Genomic DNA, 20,317 nt, shown 5'->3' on the forward strand with positions numbered 1-20,317 from the left:
AAGGAGCCACCCGAATGCGCGCGCAAGGGTTATTGCTCAGCATAAGTTTCCGGATCCAGCCGGACGCCTGGGAAATTAAAAGGTAAGGAATCTGCAGCTAGATAGTCTCTACCAGATAATGCATTACCAAAGGTAAGTAACTTGTTCATTAAAAACAAAATGGTTATGGCCATCCTTAATGCATGTGCACTGTATGTTACTTATTTGCAGTATGTTCTAATATGCAAAGTATTAACTTAAAATGCTTAACGTTGTCAAATGTGTTCTTTCTATTTTTCTTTCTTATCACAATTTGTCTTGAACTTTAACATTTATTGATGCAGTGATGATTCTATAACCATGTTTCCTTTTAATTTCAAGGTTACATTGTGTTCAGTGGCCCCCGCAGGGCTAATGGCATACAAGGTCTGCGCTTTATTATCCAGTCCGAAAAGCAACCCCACTACTTAGAAAGCAGAGTTGAGGCTTTCCTAAAAACAATGGAGAAATCGTTAGAAGATATGTCTGATGAAGCTTTCCAGAAACACATACAGGCGTTAGCGATTCGTCGTTTAGATAAGCCAAAAAAACTTTCTGCAGAGTGTGCAAAATACTGGGGAGAAATTATCTCCCAACAATATAACTTTGATAGAGGTAAGTAGGATCATGCTTTCTAAATGCACTTATGATGGAAATTTTGCAGCTGCTTGACAGTAGTCTGTAAAGAAGGGTGCAAAACTAAATGTATCGAACGGTATCAGCGTCTTGTGGTTCACAGTGTAAAATGATGGTATTTAGATTTAAAAGGACATGCATTATGAGTCTAACCATTGAACTTAAACTCAGATGTTAACATTTAACTATAGAAAGAAGGCATTTGGAAATAAAGCAGAGTTTGTGTTTAATTTATAAAAAGATCGGTATTGACGTGTCCAGTAATGTATAAATAAAATAATCCTTGATTTCTCCAGTATTGTATCTCTTATAGATTCACATGCTTGCATCTTCCCCGTTGTAATGGTAGGAGTCACACAGTAACAGTAAACTAGCTGTATTAAAGTTCAACATTCAGTTGTCATAGAAATTCAATAGCCTTTAGCAACCTATTATCCTTGTTTTAAATCATCCAAACTTCAACTAATCAGAGCATAGACAATAGTCTCTATTCCCTGTAGGACCACCATACCTCTGATTTCTTACGAAATGAACTGTTATGGAGTCTCCCTGAGCTCTGCTCAGTCAGTGTTTCTGCTATTTCTCTTTTGAACTTCCAGTTTGCAGTTAATTTCTTCGCTTCATTTCTTTTTCTGAGGTACAGTCCATGAGTTTGAGAACCTATTTTTCTTCAGTCTGTCTGAGTCTAAAAAAGGGTTGTTTAGGCCCTGTAGAAAGTCCAGACTGTTTTCTGAGTACCCACATAAAGAGTGCCTTTATTGCCTATATCCTAACCACAAGCCCAGATAAGGAGTGTTCTACTTTTTCCACAAAAACTCTCAATGATCGTGAGGAAAGGATGCTTTTCTGGCTGCAAAGAAAAAAGGCAGCTAAGGACTCTAACTCTGAAGGTGAGGAGAAGCCATATACGTCCTCCAAGAAGAGAAAGGAAGAAGGGTGTTCCTCTTTGCATAGACTTTCAAAGAAAAGGAGGACCCCACACAGACTTGTAGGGGACTGGGGGGAAGAATGTTTAAAAGAAAGAAGTCCCAATTGAATGGACAGTAAAGGATATGTCCGATTTCAATATTTACTCCTAGGGGTATATTGTTTAAGACAGCATGCCATCAATTGGGCGGGAAAGGCAAAGGTACAATATGGTGTGTTCAAATTATAACAGTATCACAATAGGGGCAATTATAGATTTTCATAAATTACTGACAAAATTCCTGACTATAATGATAATCATCACAATACATGTTTGGTAAAACTCTGTTAGGATTTATTCATACAGTAAATTAATTCATTATTCAAAATCACAACATTAAAAACATCATAATATACATTTTAATAAAAATTACAGAATAAAAACACAAAGAATCAAAAAGAGTCGACGCGGCGTTTCGGTTTTCTGTTAGTACACCTTCTTCAGGACTGATTCTTGTTCCAGATGGAGGTCATATCTCTACTGGAGAGTGCTGATTAAAAAGAGTTTCTATAGGCTTTTAGATGATTGACCCGTCACAGGATGCTGTACTCAATTAGCAAAGTGTGATGTCTCTCCCTGGTTGAGGAGTTATGTCAACGTTCCTCTTTGTTGTCATCTGTCTCTATTATTCACCATCAATAAATGTCTCTGTGATTAAGACGTATTCTTGCTGGATTTGTCTGCCAGGAGGAGCCACCGTTTTTATAACTGCTGCTGTCGTTAATTTTCCATTCGAGCTAGGTAAAGGAAGTTTTTACTGGAGTCTCGATCCGCTTTCAATTCGGTCCGCTTTCAATTCGGTCCGTTATTGGTGGAAAACCAATTGACAAACTAGGGCTGGCCTCATCAATTTGTCGTTACCCTCTATCTTTAAATCGGCCTGCCATAGGAGTCACTGATAGGAATATATGTGTCCATTTTAGGTTTAGATATAGGTAACTATATCTAAAGCAAAGGGTGATTGCACCACCTTGCCCCATCTGTCGTGCAGACAGTTGTGTCTGTTTAGATGGCCAGCCAGGGGTGGCATAATACATGCTTCAACCCCTGGTAGGCCCTGGATACACCTATGCCCTGGGTACCTATAGTACACTGTACAGGGACTGATAAGGTGGCCCAGTACCAATTGGTAAATGCACCTAAGGTACATGGTTGTCAATTTAGAGAGAGAACAGCTAGGCTGTGGGTCTGATTAGCAGGCCCACAGCCAGGGAAAGTCGTAAACCAGTGAAGCAAAAAGCAAAAATCGGGGGTGATCATAGGATTGCAGACCCTACTCTCCTACACCCATTGCCCATGACATGTAGATATTGTTTGAAGTGGTTCATTGGCAATTCCTCAGCCATATCACCCCAAGCGGCGGTCATCGTGCGTATGAGGGACGCATGCAATAAGAATTGCCCGGCTGGGAGGGCTGTACCCTCAGCAAGGGCCGCAAAGGTAAGCAGGGCACCATCCGCGTAAAGGTATCCCAATGTTTCTACACCCGCCTGCGACCAGCTCTCCAGCATAGCTTCCGTCAGTACTCCGACCGCTCTGGGGTGCCCAGTAGGGGGAGTATCGGGGCATACGGCGGCGTCGTTCGGGTGAGCCGCAAACAGCGCAAGTAGCATCTGCGCACCACTGCCAAGTTTAGTTGAGTGGGTCGGGGGGTCGGGGGTCTGGGTCAGCGGATGAAACAAGGTGCATAATTGCGTCTGAGTCCAGGTGTCGGCGTCTGTGGCAGTGTCGCCCAGGTTCTTACCACAGAGCCAGCCCGACACCCATTGCATCTGCGCTGCCAGGTAATACAGTTCCATATTGGGGACCACCAGGCCTCCCGATTCGGTGGGCATGTACAGCTTCGCCAGCGCCACACGGGATCGGCCTGCGTTCCAAACAACATCTCGGAGCAAGACCTCCAGTTCACGGAACACCCAGGTGGGGACATAGGACAGAATGTTGGCAAAGTAATATAACCGCCTCGGCAGGACTATCATTTTGGCTAGCGCCACACGACTGGGTACATTCAGAGGCAAAGACTTCCAGAAGCCTATCTGAGCACGGATGGAGGCGACCGCTCGCATCAGATTCCCCTCCAGGACGTCTGTGGGGTTCCGATAGATGTGGATTCCCAGATATCGGAACGTAGTGGAGTACCACTGCAGCCTTTCTCCGCCGAGAAAAATATCGTTCTCAGGCATGTCCGGGCTGAAGGAATAAGCTCCCGACTTGGACCAGTTGACCCTTAATCCCGACATGCCCTCAAAAGTTCGGAAGACGTTGGTGAGAGCTCTCGGGACATTGGTCAAGTCTTTGACATATAGGAGGAGGTCGTCCGCGTAAATCGAGACCACATGGGTTCCATCCGCCATTGGGATTCCCCACACATCTCCTTGTGTCTGGAGGATCGTAGCTAGGGGTTCCATGGCTAAGGAAAATAGCAGGGGTGACAGGGGGCAGCCCTGCTTAGTACCCCTCCGCACTCAGATAGCGTCAGACAGCAGGTTGCCAATGCGGATACGAACCGTGGGCCTGTGGTATAGTAGATCAACCATTGTCCCATAGCCCTCTCCCAAGTCGTATTTTTCCATGACTGCCCTCAAATATGCAATAAACAAATGGAGAGAGTAAAGGGAATTAATCCACCTGAGTGGACGGAAAGTACTCCTGGTCCCCTAGGCTAGTTATCTATATAACAGAAAAGAGGAGTACCACCATAAAAGGCTCAAGAAGCGATTTTGGTGGGATGGTTTTCTAGTGGAAAAAGAAGAAAGTCGGGGGCGTGGCCAACTGCCGAGCATGGCGGCAGCTTGAAGCGGGAGCTCCTCCAGGCATAACGGCCCGCACTAAAAATCCGTACACTAATCTGACTTTTCGCCCGCTCGAAGGAGCGACATCGGCTCGGGGACCCAAGCGGCGCTGATTGATCCGACCCCGGTGGTGATCGGACGCCGGGAACTGCTCCATTCTGCAGCGACGTGCTGGGGCCTGTACCTGCCTGGCCGCACCGACCTGGAGTAGCTGGCAGACCCGGGCGGAAGTCCATCCTGCTCGGCCTGGGCGCGGTGACGCCGGCCGGCCACTGCTGAACTCTGCCACGAGGGGTGCTCCTACGCACCACCTATCCAGCGTCTACCCCTGTGTGTGCCGGGGGAGCTGTCGAGTCCAGGACTAGCTGCAAGCACGATCTAAACGCAGCGCAAATACCGGCGGGGGCGAGGGTCTCCCTGGGTCCCAGGCGGCGCCATATTGGACGGAGCGGGCGACCAGATGCGCCGTTCATGCTGCAGGGTAAGACAATCTGCGTCAAGGGCCCTGCCATCTTCCCGTGCTGCTGTCGATCCGAGTCTCACCCCAAATTGACGAGGGGACGGGTCTGAGCCCCAGTATCCTGGCGAAGGGACAGCATCGTGTGGGAGCGTCCAGAGTGGTGCCCGGCTCATCGTGTGGCGTCCTGATTGATCAGACAGTCCCACCTTAGCGCTGCTGCGCTGATACACGGCGGAGATCTGGCACAATACGCGGGGTGCCTCCTGACAGGGGCTCACTGAAGACACACCGAAGCACCGCGGCGAGTAGCGCTACAGTGAGCGCGGGGGACGGGAGTGGCCACGCAGTAGGCCGCACAAGAACGACTCGGAGGCCGGTGTGCTGGTCGTCACGACCGCCGGCTGAAACGCGCCTGGGCCCTGTGGGGGGTATACGGAACCCCTTGGAACCAGTGAAACACCCACTTGACTGCCTGGGGACCACGCAGCTCGTAGACGCCAAGTGCTGGAATAGCCGCCGAGTGCAAGTACTACCTTCACCAGCGCAACGCCATGGCAGGCAAGGGTACAAGGAGTGCGTCGACACAGGCGAAGCTCGACAAATTTGCGTACAGCCAGCATGGACAATCCCAGAATGGCGGCCGCCACTCTGCAGGCGCAGTTCCAGAAACGGGCGGAACTCAAAAGGTGACCTTGGAGGACGTTATGAAAACCCTCACCGAGGTCCGGACGACGGTGGGCTCCATCTCTTCCGAAGTTACTCTGCTTCGGGCGGACTTCAAGAAAATGTCGGAAAGAGTGTCTCAAGTGGAGGTAGTTTCGAAATCGCTCATTGAGGACACCTCGGACCTGCAAGTAGCAATGGAACGCATGGAAAGAGTCACTAAGCAGTTGCAGGAAAAGCTCGACGATCAGGAAGGACGCTCCCGGAGAAATAACGTCCGCATCCTAGGCCTGCCGGAATCGGAAGGTAAAGCTGCAATGGACTTATACGTCGAGGACCTCATCAAAACCAAGCTGAAACCTAAAGGCCTATCTCACTTCTTCTCTGTTGAAAGGGCGCACCGAGTTCCTGGTGGGGCGGCCAAGCCAGGCGCCGCTCCACGGCCTGTACTGGCTAGACTATTCAATTTTAGAGACAGGGACGCCATCCTACAAGCGGCGAGGATCTCCCCACCTGTAAAAATTCAGAACTCAACTTTGGCCTTCTTTCCAGACTATACAGCAGAGGTGGCTAGGCGCAGGAAATCATTCACGGACGTGAAGAAGATGCTGCAAGACAAAGGCCTGCCATACTCGATGCTTTTCCCCGCCAAATTGCGAATTGTGGCCGAAGGAAAAACGTGGTTCTTTGACACGCCGGAGGTGGCAAGAGAATGGCTTGACGGATGGAGACAGGTGGGCCAACCCCAGCGCCCGCACAGGGACCGCCAGAACCAGCGCAGCAGAAGGCCGGCGGATCACCCGTCCAGCAGCCCCACGAACGAGGAAGGAGCCACAGGACTGGAATCGTATCTTGAAAGGGACCCACTTGACTCTGGACAACCTGTCAGGGGCTGATTTGAGTAGGCTGCATGAGGGACAACACGTTTGCAGCCCTTGGGACCTTGACGCTGATGGAGCTGAGTATGGCGGGCATTGGCCGGTGCCTGTAGGGGTCTCACCAACCCCACGAGCAAGTAAAATGGACGGGGATGGGACTAAGCACTCTGCCAAGTTGGGGATGCGGGCGGGAATTCGTCCGTGGTGCAGGGGAGCAGGGAAGGGGTGGGTGGGGGGAAGTTGTAATGTTATGGTTATTGTTCTCAGTCATCACCACTTCCGTGTGGAACACGGTCCTACTACAGGCCGTACACTCCAGGTACCCTAGCACAAGTCATTGCATATGTGTTACACTCCACTTCCACACATCAGTAACACTGGTCATAAACCCAGATGGCCCAACAGGATCGAGATACACCCGCTGAGGGCGGCCCTCCGATGACAGTGGTGCCCCCCTTGAAACTGCTCACATGGAACGTTAGAGGCCTAGGGGACAAAATTAAAAGGGGATTGGTCCTCCAAACCATCAAACGCCACGGGCCTGACTTAGTGATGCTGCAAGAAACGCACCTGGCTGGGTCTACATGCAAAGCACTCGACAGATGTGGGTATGCCATGGCGGTGCACGCGGAATTCACTACAGGGTCCAGGGGCACTGGGATACTCCTTAAAAAGAACTCGTCTTTTATGGTTGAAAGCCGCAGGACGGACGATCAGGGTCGTTTTGCGGCGCTGTATGGCCAGTGGGAGGGGAGACCCCTCAGCGTGGTGTCCGTGTACATCCCCCCGGCGCTGCACTCTACAGCACTGCCGGCGCTTGGACAATTTCTCATTGACCTCCCAGAGGGTGACATGATCATTGGGGGGGACTTTAATGCTATAACAGACCCCTTGCTGGACACCTTTCCCGTACGGGAACGCCAGAGAGGGACTGCCACGCTTCCTGGTTTTCTGACCGCGCTAGGCCTCACAGATGTTTGGCGTCAATTGAACCCCACAGCGACTCAATACACGCACTACTCCTCTACACACAACAGTCTCTCACGTATTGATTACCTTTTCTTTTTGGGGGTGGGACTGGGATCAGTAGACAAACTAGAGATCCTACCCAGAGGCATATCTGATCACTCCCCAGTGTCCCTCCACATTACTGCTAAAGAGAGGAAGCGCGCCAGACTCTATCCAATATACCCCAACTATTTAACAAACCCTGGTATCAGGAAGAAACTCAAATTGGCCACATCGCACTATTTTACAGAAAATATAGGAACAGTTTCCTCGCCCTCGATACTCTGGGAGGCGTACAAAACAGTCCTGCGCGGCGCAGCCATAGCAGCAATCACGGGACACAAACGAGACTCCAGAAGTGAACTCGCTCAATTAGAGTTGGCACTCCACACCGCGAACACCGCCCACATGTCGGACCCCACCCCTGACGCCACACATACGCTGCACCTCAGACAACAACACCTGGCTCATCTCACAACGATTACTAAGGGACACTTGGCAAGCACCGCACACAGGATATATGACGTGGGCGATAAGGCCGGGAGGATGCTGGCCTGGTTGGACAAGCGGGGTGGTAGCAACAGAGGTATACAGAGACTCTACACACAGGATGGCCAGCTGCAGACACACCCTGAACAAATAGTACGCACCCTAGCGCGCCACTATCAGGAGATATACACACCGGTTCGGGCCATCACGGAACGGGAGGCGATAGCATCGCTCGACCACATTACTGTCCCCGCGCTTTCACAAGAAGCGCAACAGGAACTAGACACTGACTTGACAGAAAACGAAATCCAATTGGCAATACAGTCGTTGCAATCCGGCAAGGCGCTAGGGCCTAACGGGATACCCGTAGAATGGTACAAAGCGTCAGCTCCCCTGTTGAGCAAACCCCTGCTGCATATGTATGTTGAGAGTGTGGACAGGGCAGAACTCCCTCTGGACCAGCGCACGGCCACAATAGTAGCCATTCCTATGCCAGCCAAGCCGCCGACTGTATGCGCCTCGTACCGACCCATCTCCTTGCTCAACGTGGAAGCAAAGATCCTGGCGAAACTCCTGGCCAGTCGCCTGACCAAGCACCTACAGACCCTAATACACCCCGACCAATCAGGTTTCATGCCACACAGAAGCACGGCACTGAATCTGCGGAGGGTCCATGGGGTGCTGGCACGAGCACATCTCCTTTCGGAACAGGCTGTCATCTTATCCCTAGACGCCAAAATGGCTTTCGATCTGGTGGAGTGGGAGTATCTATTTGCGGTCCTTGCTCGTATGGGCTTCGGCCCGAAATATCTTGCAGGGGTGCGGTTACTGTACAAGTCACCGATGGCACAGGTGGTAGCGAATGGTCACATTTCACCGACGTTCCCACTAGGACGCGGGACTAGACAAGGGTGCCCGCTATCGCCCCTACTCTTCGCGCTGGTGCTAGAGCCACTGGCTATCCTGCTCAGAGCAACACCACTGTTTCGGGGCATCACCTGGGAGGAAGGGTGGGAGGATAAAGTCTCCCTGTATGCAGATGATATGCTGATCTACATGACTAATCCCAACGAGGGTATTCCTGCCCTATTGACTCTGTGCGACGAGCACGGGAAAGCGTCAGGTTACACTCTGAATTGGTCCAAATCTATAATATTCGTACTTAAAGGCCCGGAGACGATGTTGCGGGATGACTGTCCCCTGCAGTTAGCGACCGGCTCATTTAAATACCTGGGTATTTTCATCACCACTAATGCGGCGGACTTTTATGCCGCAAACTTGGTGCCACCTCTGGCACGTCTACGTGCAGACGTTAAGTACTGGGCTACCCTGCCACTAACCCTCCTTGGGCGAGCAGCGTTATATAAAATGATGGCTCTCCCCAGATTTCTCTATGTGTTAGAAAATACCCCTTATATGGTGGCTCCACGCTACTTCCAACAAGTCGCTGCACTGGTGTCTGCTCTGCTGTGGAGCAACGGCCCAGCCCGTATAGCACATGACAAATTAGTAAAAAGCTGGTATGAAGGAGGGATTGCGCTACCCAATCTTCAATTGTATTATTGGGCGTCCCAACTTAAGATAATTAATCACTGGATCCACGTCCCGCGGGAAGACCCCGCATACAAGGCGGATTGGTCGCAGTTGGGAACGGACGGCATGCTCTGTGTTATACAATTTCTCACAGGTTCGGAAATTGCTTGGACCGACGTTACATACGGCGACCTTATGGCATACAGCACAATCTCGACTGGGTTGGAAGGGGAAAATCACCAGGATGACGCCGTTATGGGACACGAAAACACTAGGAAACTTAAGGTCCAGTAAGGGTTTCGCACAATGGGACCACATAGGGATTTCCGTGGTAGGAGACCTTTGGGACAAGGGCTCGTGGTTGCATTCTCACAGCTCCAGCAGCAATATGGTCTGGGCCCCACTGAAACATTCAGGTATGTGCAAATCCGACACGCACTACTACACGCAATTCCACCTGACACCACACTCCCGGAATCGTCACCACTAGAGGACAGGTTACTGACGGACTTTATGGAACAAAAGGCAACCTCTCTCACATACAAAAAACTGGTTAACAACCTGTCAGAACCCACGCAGAAACTTAGAGAGAGATGGGTTGGGGAACTAGGCGACATGGACGACACAGAATGGAACGAGGCGCTTGCGTCACCAAGAGAAGTGGGCATTTCAGCTAGGTTCAGGTTAGTGCAGCTCAAGATTCTACACCGCACTTATTACACCAGAACACTTCTACACAAGATACAGAGGGCGCCACACCCCTTCTGTCTAAGAGGATGCGGAGAGGAGGGAACTCTACTCCACACACTATGGGATTGCCCATTGATCCAAGACGTCTGGAGGCACATTATGCACACAGTCTCCCAAGCCCTTGAGGTGTCAATCCTGCCTGAACCCCGTAAGTGCCTATTGAACATTTGGGACCCTAATGACCTGAACAGATATGGACAATTGTGGGTCACGTGGGCTGTGACAGTGGCCAAGAGGGATATTGCACAAAAATGGGGTGCTCCAGAATTGCCTACGGTGACTGGATGGATTAGGAATATGGACCTCCTAATGGTGAGGGAAAGGGCGGTATACGTGCTGCGGGCCTGTCCCCGTAAATGGAATAAGGTGTGGATGCCATGGAACAAATACAGGGGAGAACCGTGTGAACCCTTACCAGAGGACGAGGACTTGGAGTCAGAGGAGGAAGAGGATTAGGGAGGGCGGAATTACATAAAGAACTCTGGTTTGTGTTGAGGTGGAGCAAGAAAATGACATTACCTTTGACAACATACTGATCATGTGCAATGGATGACAACTGCCTATGAACGGGTACAACATTCTATTGAGTGATGACATTAGTTGGGTTTTATAGATGTAATTTTTTTCTGTTAGTTGCAATTGCTGGGAACTGATCACTGTATCATAAGTGGGCGGATTACGAACTGAAACAGGGTATGGTATGTTAGTGAGTTAGAGTCTGTGCGAAATGGTTGCTATTACTTCTTCCATATCCATAGAGTGAAGATAACTACAGGGTGCCAGACTGTAATATGTTTTATCCGTCTCTTTGACAATAGCCTGTGATAATGTGAAACTGGTGATCAAAAGTGTCAATGTGAATAACTTTTATGCCTTCTTGACAATAAAGTTTTTCAAAAAAAAAAATAGAGATAACAAGGCATTTCTTACCTCAATCAGAATTTTTTGTATTCAACAAACAAGTAGCAGCATTCACTTTTTGTAAATGAAATCAGCACGTCTGTCTTTCAGTGTAGCAAACTTGTCAATTACTTTCATGTTGAAGTCCGGTATCTTTTGGACTAGCTTGCTCTCTACAGATAGCATCGCCAAAGCATTTAGTCTTTCCTCTAGCATGGTGTTCCTGAGGAATGTCTTTATGCACTTTAAGGCTGAAAAACATTGTTCAGCTTCTACTGTTGTCATTGGAGTCGTAATCACAATTTTTAGTAAAGTCACTGTCTCTGAAAGTGAGTTTTCCATATGCAGTTTATGAATTAAACTCAGCAAAGTCAAGGCGCTTGTGGCCTTCCGGTACACAGGCATTCCGTAGAGTACAGTTAACTCAGTTCTCAGCTGCTCTTTTTTGAGCATAGGATATGCTTCCACAGCCTGATTCAGGGAAGGATTCATCATATTGTGCAAACTCTTTACTTTGCAATAAAGTTGCACTGACCAAATGTTTTGTGAATGAAAAACGTTCTTTTGCCTGCACAATTACAATGTCACATATCTCCTTTTCTATTCGAACCAGAGAGGTGATGTTTTGTCTGCGGTTTGCAAAAATAGAATGCTCCGGCAGTTTGCTCTCTAAATCGTCAACCCCATCTCTCACTTTCATAATAGTTTGTACAAATGCAGATGTATTGGCTTTCACAGAGACAGTATCTAGGTCTTTTCTTTGCAACTGATCGTATAACACATCAACAGGAATCATTATGTCATGAAATAAAAACAGAAAGGAGAGACTTGCGTCTCTGAAAATTTACAGAAGGTGCTTAGGGTGAGCCAATCAAGTATCACAAAGTTGTGCTGGGATCACTGAATTTACACTCTATTTCATACCCCTTGGTGGACATCATTCTGACAGACTTAACATTATAAAGATGTAAACACTTCAATTGTGACTTGTATAAAAAAGAAAATTTATTATAAATTGTTCTCTGTTCAAACCGACTTGCGAAACATACATTTATTCATAAAAAATTTTTTTAGTTAAAAACACATGATCTGGCAATAATCAAGAAATAGTTAAAAACAGGGTGCACTTTGCTACACAACAAATTTATCACACAAACAGAGATTGTCGACGCGGCGTTTCGGTGATATTATGTCGTCACCTTCTTCAGGACAGTGTGTTATTTAAAATCACTAGAAATTTAAAAAGAATAAAGATACTATATTAGCATTTGATGTATTATCTTTGTGGCTGAACAGTATTCATCATTTTCTGACTAAACATCACATCCTATTGTCACAGCAAATCTATTACTTGAAAAAAGACTGCATTTACTCAACATTCATTACATAGTTTAACCAAGACTGGCTCTGGGACATTACATTCTTCAGATAACAGTTCCCTTCTATATTCGTGAATCCCACAACTTCTGTTTGGTCTCACCCAAGGACGCAAATAAAAGGGTGAGACCAAACAGAAGTTGTGGGATTCACGAATATAGAAGTATCTTTATTCTTTTTAAATTTCTAGTGATTTTAAATAACACACTGTCCTGAAGAAGGTGACGACATAATATCACCGAAACGCCGCGTCGACAATCTCTGTTTGTGTGATAAATTTGTTGTGTAGCAAAGTGCACCCTGTTTTTAACTATTTCTTGATTATTGCCAGATCATGTGTTTTTAACTAAAAAAAAATGTTATGAATAAATGTATGTTTCGCAAGTCGGTTTGAACAGAGAACAATTTATAATAAATTTTCTTTTTTATACAAGTCACAGTTGAAGTGTTTACATCTTTGTAATGTTAAGTCTGTCAGAATGATGTCCACCAAGGGGTATGAAATAGAGTGTAAATTCAGTGATCCCAGCACAACTTTGTGATACTTGATTGGCTCACCCTAAGCGCCTTCTGTAAATTTTCAGAGACGCAAGTCTCTCCTTTCTGACTTGATGAAAAGGGAACTTGTATTGTTTTTCGACTTTTAACCCTCTCCCTTTTCACTAAGGGTTTCTCCTTCCAAATTTGAAGATGAAATAAAAACAGTAAGAACTGAAAAAGAAGAAAGTCCTTCTTTGATTTTAATAAACCCCTCACTCACCGACCTAGTCGGTGACATGCTTCATCATCGGGGCCACCTTGACAGCAGAGTGCCATCAAGGTGTGCTGCGACACCTGGAATACAGTGGAGCTGGTATATGAATGATGAGTGCAAGAAAAAAGTAAGTGTGTTAAAAATAGTCCTGGGATGACTTATAGAAGAAATATTTTATTCTTAAGACTACTGGACAATATTAAAAACCTGTGTGTAGATACAATAAAAGGTTATTTATGACCGTGTGTATCTGTAGATAAGCGGAAGGTCTACATGTTTCAAACCGTATTGGAAATTACCGGTTTTTCGTCAGGACCAAAAAAGGAAATGGGTGGTCAGGGCACACTAACGCCCTGCCATACCTGCATTCCTATGTACCCTGTTAACAAAAATAGTTACAGGGTGAAAAAGCTATAACCCGGAGGTGTTTATGCTGAAAGTAAAAAAGACCTGTAAGGAGAGAAAGAGAATAAGTCACAAGAAAACTCGTTACGTGCCTGCAACGTAGTGAAGTGACGAAATCTGCTGTCTCTAGGAGTCATCCCACACAGAATTAATGCCGACTATTTTAGTGCAGTGTGCTGCTCAAATACATAAGGATAACGTATTGGCGCAATACAGCCATTATGGCTACCTAGCACACCTATCAATAGTTGTGTGCTTAGTGAAAAAGATCTGTGATTTTGTCACTCGAATCCATTAATTCTAGGTGCGTGGCTAAGCAACAATCATATCCTTAGAAGTGAAGGAGTAACGACGTGCTGTTGATTCACCATGATCCAACCGAGACAGAACAAAACAAACACAACATATAACACACAGTATGCTCGCATGGTGCTTACTCCTAAATCAGGGTCATTAGGCTGCACGGGATTAGAGGAAAGGGTGGCCACTGTTGGAAAACATATTCTGCAGTGAAAAGGAGAGGATGCTTAGTTCTGGGTTGACTTGCAGAGGTTATTGGAAAAGTTCAAAAGTAGAAACGGAAACAATCGCGTTTCATCCGGGGAATTCAATATTCTACTTAGTTTTCAAGTGGTACGGTCAAGCGGTATACCTAGTTAGCCCCTCCATGCGCCCGTGCTGAGAACGCATAGTGAAGACTGCCGCCGTCAGGGTGGGCGTGGTCTCCTGAGCGTGATGACGTCAGGCGCTCCCAGAAGGAGCGGTATGGTAGCCTCTGAGGTTCACACAGTGGTGTTGCTATAGTGAAGGAAACGCTACCGCGTTAGGAGAAACGGGGAGGGAGGAGCGTAGTTTAGCAAAAGGATAGCGGCTGATGCTCCAAAGAAACAAAAGGGATCGTCTAGGTAATGTTTCTTCCCAAGAGACTGCTAAATTTGCATGATAAAAAAAAAGATAAAAATTACGTTCCCTGGAGTAGTAACTACAAAGGGGTGTATAATAACACTTGCTGAACCAGTACAGAGGTATTTCTCAAAGCTATATGAGCTGCCCAGGTAGTAGGTAAGGGAGCCCAAGGGGAACTGAAATTCTATGGATCAATATGCATAGAGAATATTTCATGGGCAGCCTCAATTGGGGCTGTGCTGTAATTGGGCAGTCAGAATACAAGCCTTATTGACAGTAAAGCGAAGGGACAGGCTTGGTATATATAGATGTCAATTGATCAATAAACCGGGGGGTGCGGCTTATTGTATGTTAGAATTGGTCAGGCAGAAACTAGAGGGAGAGCAACAAAGTTTCTTTGAGATGCAAGTTATAGGACATTAGCCCATGGGAGATTATCATTTAATCCATTGATATGTGTTGATAGTCTGTAGACCCATCTCTGTTCCTTTTCAAACAGACGTTTCTGTAGGTTGGGTCCAGGTGTTATCTGTTCGATGATTGTCCATATCATGTCATTTGGTGTATGATTGTTCTCTAGAAAATGGTCTGTTAGTCTGGTCGCACTTTTCCTGCAGCGGATAGTGCTGCGGTGTTCACATATCCGTTGCTTCACTTTGCGGGTAGTCATTCCTATGTACTGCTTCCTGCATGTGCACTCAATCAAGTAGATCACGTTACTGCTATTGCAGTTAGTATGCGAAACTTGTCTCCATGCTTTTCCAGCATCAAGGTCCAATGTTTGTGTATTTCTCGTCAGATGGCATACGCTGCAGTTTCCGCAGCGGTAATGCCCAGTGATATCAGGGAGACCCCAAGTTCTGGTAATGGAGGGATTCGTAGGGACGGTCTTTGTCTTGGGCCTGGTGTTGACCTGGTGTTGACCAGGGTGTCCTTTAGACTGTGAGACTTTTTAAATGAGAAGAGTGGTTTCTCCCAATGTAAGTTTCCAGTGTTTATGATCGCCCAGTGTGCCCTCAAATATGGCCATTCTACAGAATCAAACGCCTTCTCGAGGTCCAACACCAAGCACCCCGCCCGCGGCCAGTGGCGTATTCTTGTATACGGAACAGACGTCGGATGTTGGAAGAGGTGTAACGCGCTGGTACAAAGCCGTTTTGGTCATGGTGCACTAGGGTTGGGACAAAAGGGGCCAGCCGCTGAGCTAGGGTAGAGGCGAGTATTTTGTAATCTGTGTTTAATAGGGCCAGGGGGCGATAGGAGCCCATCTGAGTGTCGCCCCTGCCAGATTTGAGTATGGAGACCAGATTAGCCTCGTTGAGTGTGGGAGGGAGGGTGGAGTCTTCCGCGGCCGCAGCATACATCTTCAACAACTCGGGGATGAGGATGACCGAGCCCGCCTTATAAAATTCTGCTGGTAAGCCGTCTGGGCCGGGAGATTTGCCATTAGACAGGTTAAAGATGGCTTCGCGAACTTCTTCAGGTGTAAGCGACGCCCCGAATTCGTTCTGCTGTGCGACTGTCAGTTGGGGCATCGGTAGGAGGGAGAGGTATTCCGTTATGTCGGGGAGCGGGTCATAGAGCCGGGAGTGATATAGTGCTTCATAAATGGGCTGTGAATGCTTCATGTATGTAGCGCTGCGTGTAGAGGAGTCCCCTCCCATCCGTGCGTATCGCCGACACTAAGGCTGCGCGATCCTCCTGCGCAATCAGCCAGGCCAACAGTTTGCCAGGTTAGTCATCTAAATGGTGCGTGCGTGCTAAGTGTGCAGCATAATTAAGATTGCGTAGACGCTCTAGGAGGCGCGCATGTTCCGTCTGTGCCTCCGACAGGGGGTCTCCAGCACCACTAATTGCGTCCTGCTCGTGGCCGAGCAGGTCGGCTTGCAGCCGTGTTAGGTCACCCTCCAGTTGTCTCCGCATGTGTCCCTGTGTACCCAGGCAGTGCCCTCGGATTACAGCCTTGAAGGCATCCCACTCAATCTGGGGGGAGGACGCTGTATTGGAGTTGTCCTCAAAATATTGCGCAGTTTGCGTAAGAAGGGAGTCGCGGAAAGCCGCATCTAACAAGAGGGCCGGTTGGCAGCGCCAGGTGGGGATGGGTGGGTGTGGACGCTCCCATGCTATGGTCAGGACCTGTGGGTTATGATCCGAGTGCGTGCGGCCCATGTATCGTGTGTCTACAACAAGGGGCAGAAGGTCAGCGGACACCATAAATCGGTCTAGGCGTACATGCAGATCGTGCGCGCCTGAGTAGTAGGAATATATCCTTGTTGTAGGGTTATGCATCCACCACGCGTCGTGGAGGTGCCATTGTGTGGCCCAGCTAATCAGTGCTTTCATGGCGTCATGTGCCGGTGTGCCAGCGTGTGGTGGGGAAGAACAGTCCAGTGCTGCGTCCAAGATGCAATTATAGTCTCCCCCCAGGATCCATGGGATATTGTGCCATGTCGCCAACGTTGTCGAGAGATGGGCGAAGAAGCTGCCCTGGTCAGTGTTTGGGGAGTATAGGGAAGCCAGTACTACCTGTTGGCCATCTAGTCTGCCCTGGGCAACCACGCATCTGCCTTCAGGATCTATATGAGTGCTCGAGACCGCCCAAGGGGTCCCTGGACAGACCCACAGAAGCATGCCGCGGGCGAAGGATGAATACTCTGTGGCATAGAGTCGTCCACGCCACCTGCGATGTAGTGCACGCACCTCCGCTTTGTTCAAGTGCGTTTCTTGTAACAGTACTATATGGATCTTATGGCGCTTTAAATAAGAGTAGATCTGGTATCTACGTGAAGGTGTGTGCATGCCCCGGACATTCCAGGTGCATATCCGGATTTCAGCCATGATCATCAGTTGTGTAAACCCCACTCACACCTCCTGGCCCCGGCTTCCCAATTGAGGCTCCCGCCAGATCCCCTGGTCCCATCCCCGCCTCTGGTCCAAACATAGCTGCAAACAAGGTAGTCAGTGACTCAATCAGGTGCATAGGGATAAGGAAGGAAGGGAACACAATTGGCCTGGAAAAAGCAATACAATAGAAAATGCCAAAAGGTCGGCAGCTCAACATGCCGCCGTCCAAACACTCAAGTGAGCCGATTAAGCTATACAGTTCTAGGGGGTGTCAAGTGACTAAGGCAAGAAAAAAGAAAGGTCAAGTGTCAGTAATGTCCATGGAGGGGGTATCCTAAACAGAAGGTTTAAAAACATACCTAACAACATAGATACAGAAACTGAGCACAATAAGACAAAAACCCAAAGGTGTACGGCCGTACATCCACAATCTGGATATAGATTGGTCAATGACACACAGACCAATGATTAATTGGCAGAACTGTTAAATCTAGGTTCTAACTGCAAACCATCAAGTACACCTTTAAACTACTGCAAAGGTATGACTGGTATGTAAGAATGGATGTATGTATGGTAGGAATACACTAGACTGTTAGGGGTATCTTTCCTCTCATTTTCTTAACCTGCACTTTATCTCATTATATAAATTGTATTATGAATGTTGATGAACTTTTGTTAACGATATTATATGACAAAATGAAATGTATAAATGCACAAATATTTTCAAACTAATACTTAAAGAAAAAATAAATAAAAATATGTTTTGATAATACTTCAAAGTTCTGGTTTCCCTCTTTAGCATCCTTCTATTGTGAACGGTATTAGGATTCATTCCTTGTAAAAGAAATATAGGTCCCTCTAGAGGTACCCCTTCTGTTTAGTTTGCCTTTATCTCCCCCCTCTGGACCTCAAATTAACTGGGAGAACTCTTCCTCTTCGCATGGAGGGGGTATCGCCCCGTCCCGGGCCAAGAAGGAGAGGCCGTATCTGACGGGCATCACCAGATACCAGCCCGCCCAGTGCAGTGGGCAAATGTGTAGCCGATGCCAAGGGCGAGAGGAAAAGTCTGTGACGGAGTCCTCGTGGCCGGCGGTGTGGGGCCATAAATCTTCAGAGTATATGTGACCACGGCATAGGGAGAGGCTCCAGTGTACCAGTAAGAGGACGTGTATATAGACTACAAAATGTTACTCACTGCGTCTCGTCGCACCTCACCACTTGGAGCAAGAAGGTCTTCGCGCCCCCCCGTCACCGAGTAGCGCCCATCTCAGGGCGGATGCGGGCATGAGGGATATTACGGCCTCATTAGTGAGATATAATATCTGAGAGACACGTTAGTGATAGATTCCTTACCTTAGAATATCCCCAGGCGTCAGACTGGATCCGGAAAGCTTTCGCCAGCAGTACCCCTGCGCGTCGATGGGCGTCTTCGGCATCGGAGATGACGTCACTCGAGCTACTTAGATGTGCCCACGCGTGCTGATGTCAGTTCTTTTTTTTTTCCGCGCCAGCAAGCGCGGATCATGGAGAGAGCGGTACCCCTTCACTTGTTGACTAAGTAATTTTTTGATATATTTGTGAGTACACTGTACCCCTGGTTCATAATGATGCCCTGTTTAACGCTTTACAAGGCCTATCCACGTACGATGTCACTGACGGACCCGCACCGTGTCTCTTCTGCCTGGGAGTCGGCCCCACATCGTTCCAGGCCCCTGTCCCGTGGGAGGTTGAGGGCCCGGTTGTAGAGCAAGCACCATAATTCAAAGTCTTCGCACTCTGAATCAGGTAAGGCGAAGCGCAAAAAGTCGAAGAAGCGTCGCCGTCTTCGTCCTCACCGGTCGTGGGACACGGCTGAGGGGGCAGGTGGCACCACCCCTGCGGCTCCAACGGAGCCTGAGCAGTTACCGTTGGTTTAACCACCTTTCCCGGGTCCATCGGTGACTCCGGCTGAATTGCAAGGGTTTGTGTCCGCAATGGCACGTATCATTGGGCGTGCGGCCCCGTCGGCACGCCTTTGGGCCCCACAGTTCCGCGTTCCTCGACGTCGCCGGGTTCCCCCCCCCCCTCCCAACGTCGTCAATGCCCAGAGGCCTCCATGGCTCAGGCTGTGGCTCCCCGTTCTTGCCAGTGGACCCCGTATGGCCTCCCGTTCTTGCCGGTGAACCCCGTATGGTCCACCACCAACATCGACGTTGCCGGCATCGACTTCTTTTCCGACATCGGCACGGAGCCGGACGGATGTATCCCGACGCAGATGGGAGACTTTTACCCTTTTATTCACCCACGCCCTTGTCCACTTGTGGAGGAAGGGGAGGACTGGGAAGGGTTTGAAGACCCTCTTGCAGCACAGTGCGAGTCTGACTCCGACGGGGATGAGGATGCTTAGGCCAGTGGCCCGGATTACACTCAGACGCCTGGGTCACCATCCCCTTCAACTACTATGGAGGAGAGTGGTACCTTTTCCATGGTGCTACGTAGGGCGGTCTTAACCTCGAGCTCCCTACAGTGGCTGTCAGAACCAACCTACTAACTGAAGTGCTTCAGCCAGCTTCTTCTTCTACAGAACCGATGTTGCCGTTTGATGCACTTACTGATGTGCTTCTGGGCACTTGGTCCCGGCCCAACACAGGGGCCCCTGTGGACAAGGGTGTGGGCCAACACCATCACCCGGCCCCGGGCGACCCTGCCTTCCTCACCCAGCACCCTACACCTGAGAGTTTGGTGGTTCAGGCCTCAACGTCCAGAGTGCATTCCCTCATGCTCCGGTGGACAAGGAATCCAAAAAAAATTGGAGCAGTTTTGGTAGAAGATTTATTCTTCGCAAGTTCTGGACTACGGTCTGTGAACACTGCTTATCTTTTGGGCCACTATTCCCATTCTGTATGGGATGCGGTTGAGCAGGTGTACCTCAGTGTCCGGAGGGGGTCCGGACAGTTC

At 48.5% G+C, this 20,317-nt stretch overlaps 1 protein-coding gene across 2 annotated transcripts in view; it reads left to right on the forward strand.

Annotated features, from left to right (window-relative positions):
* The window catches only part of IDE (insulin degrading enzyme), a 996,582-nt gene that overhangs the window by 853,177 nt on the left and 123,088 nt on the right, over positions 1–20,317 (forward strand). For both annotated transcript variants that reach the window (XM_086922493.1, XM_086922494.1), the window contains exon 20: positions 361–633. In XM_086922493.1, the coding sequence (XP_086778619.1) occupies positions 361–633 (273 nt within the window). The remainder of the gene's footprint in view (positions 1–360; positions 634–20,317) is intronic.

This window comes from Lissotriton vulgaris, chromosome 5, assembly GCF_964263255.1.
Source record: "Lissotriton vulgaris chromosome 5, aLisVul1.2, whole genome shotgun sequence".
Classification (NCBI taxonomy): Eukaryota; Metazoa; Chordata; class Amphibia; order Caudata; family Salamandridae; genus Lissotriton; species Lissotriton vulgaris.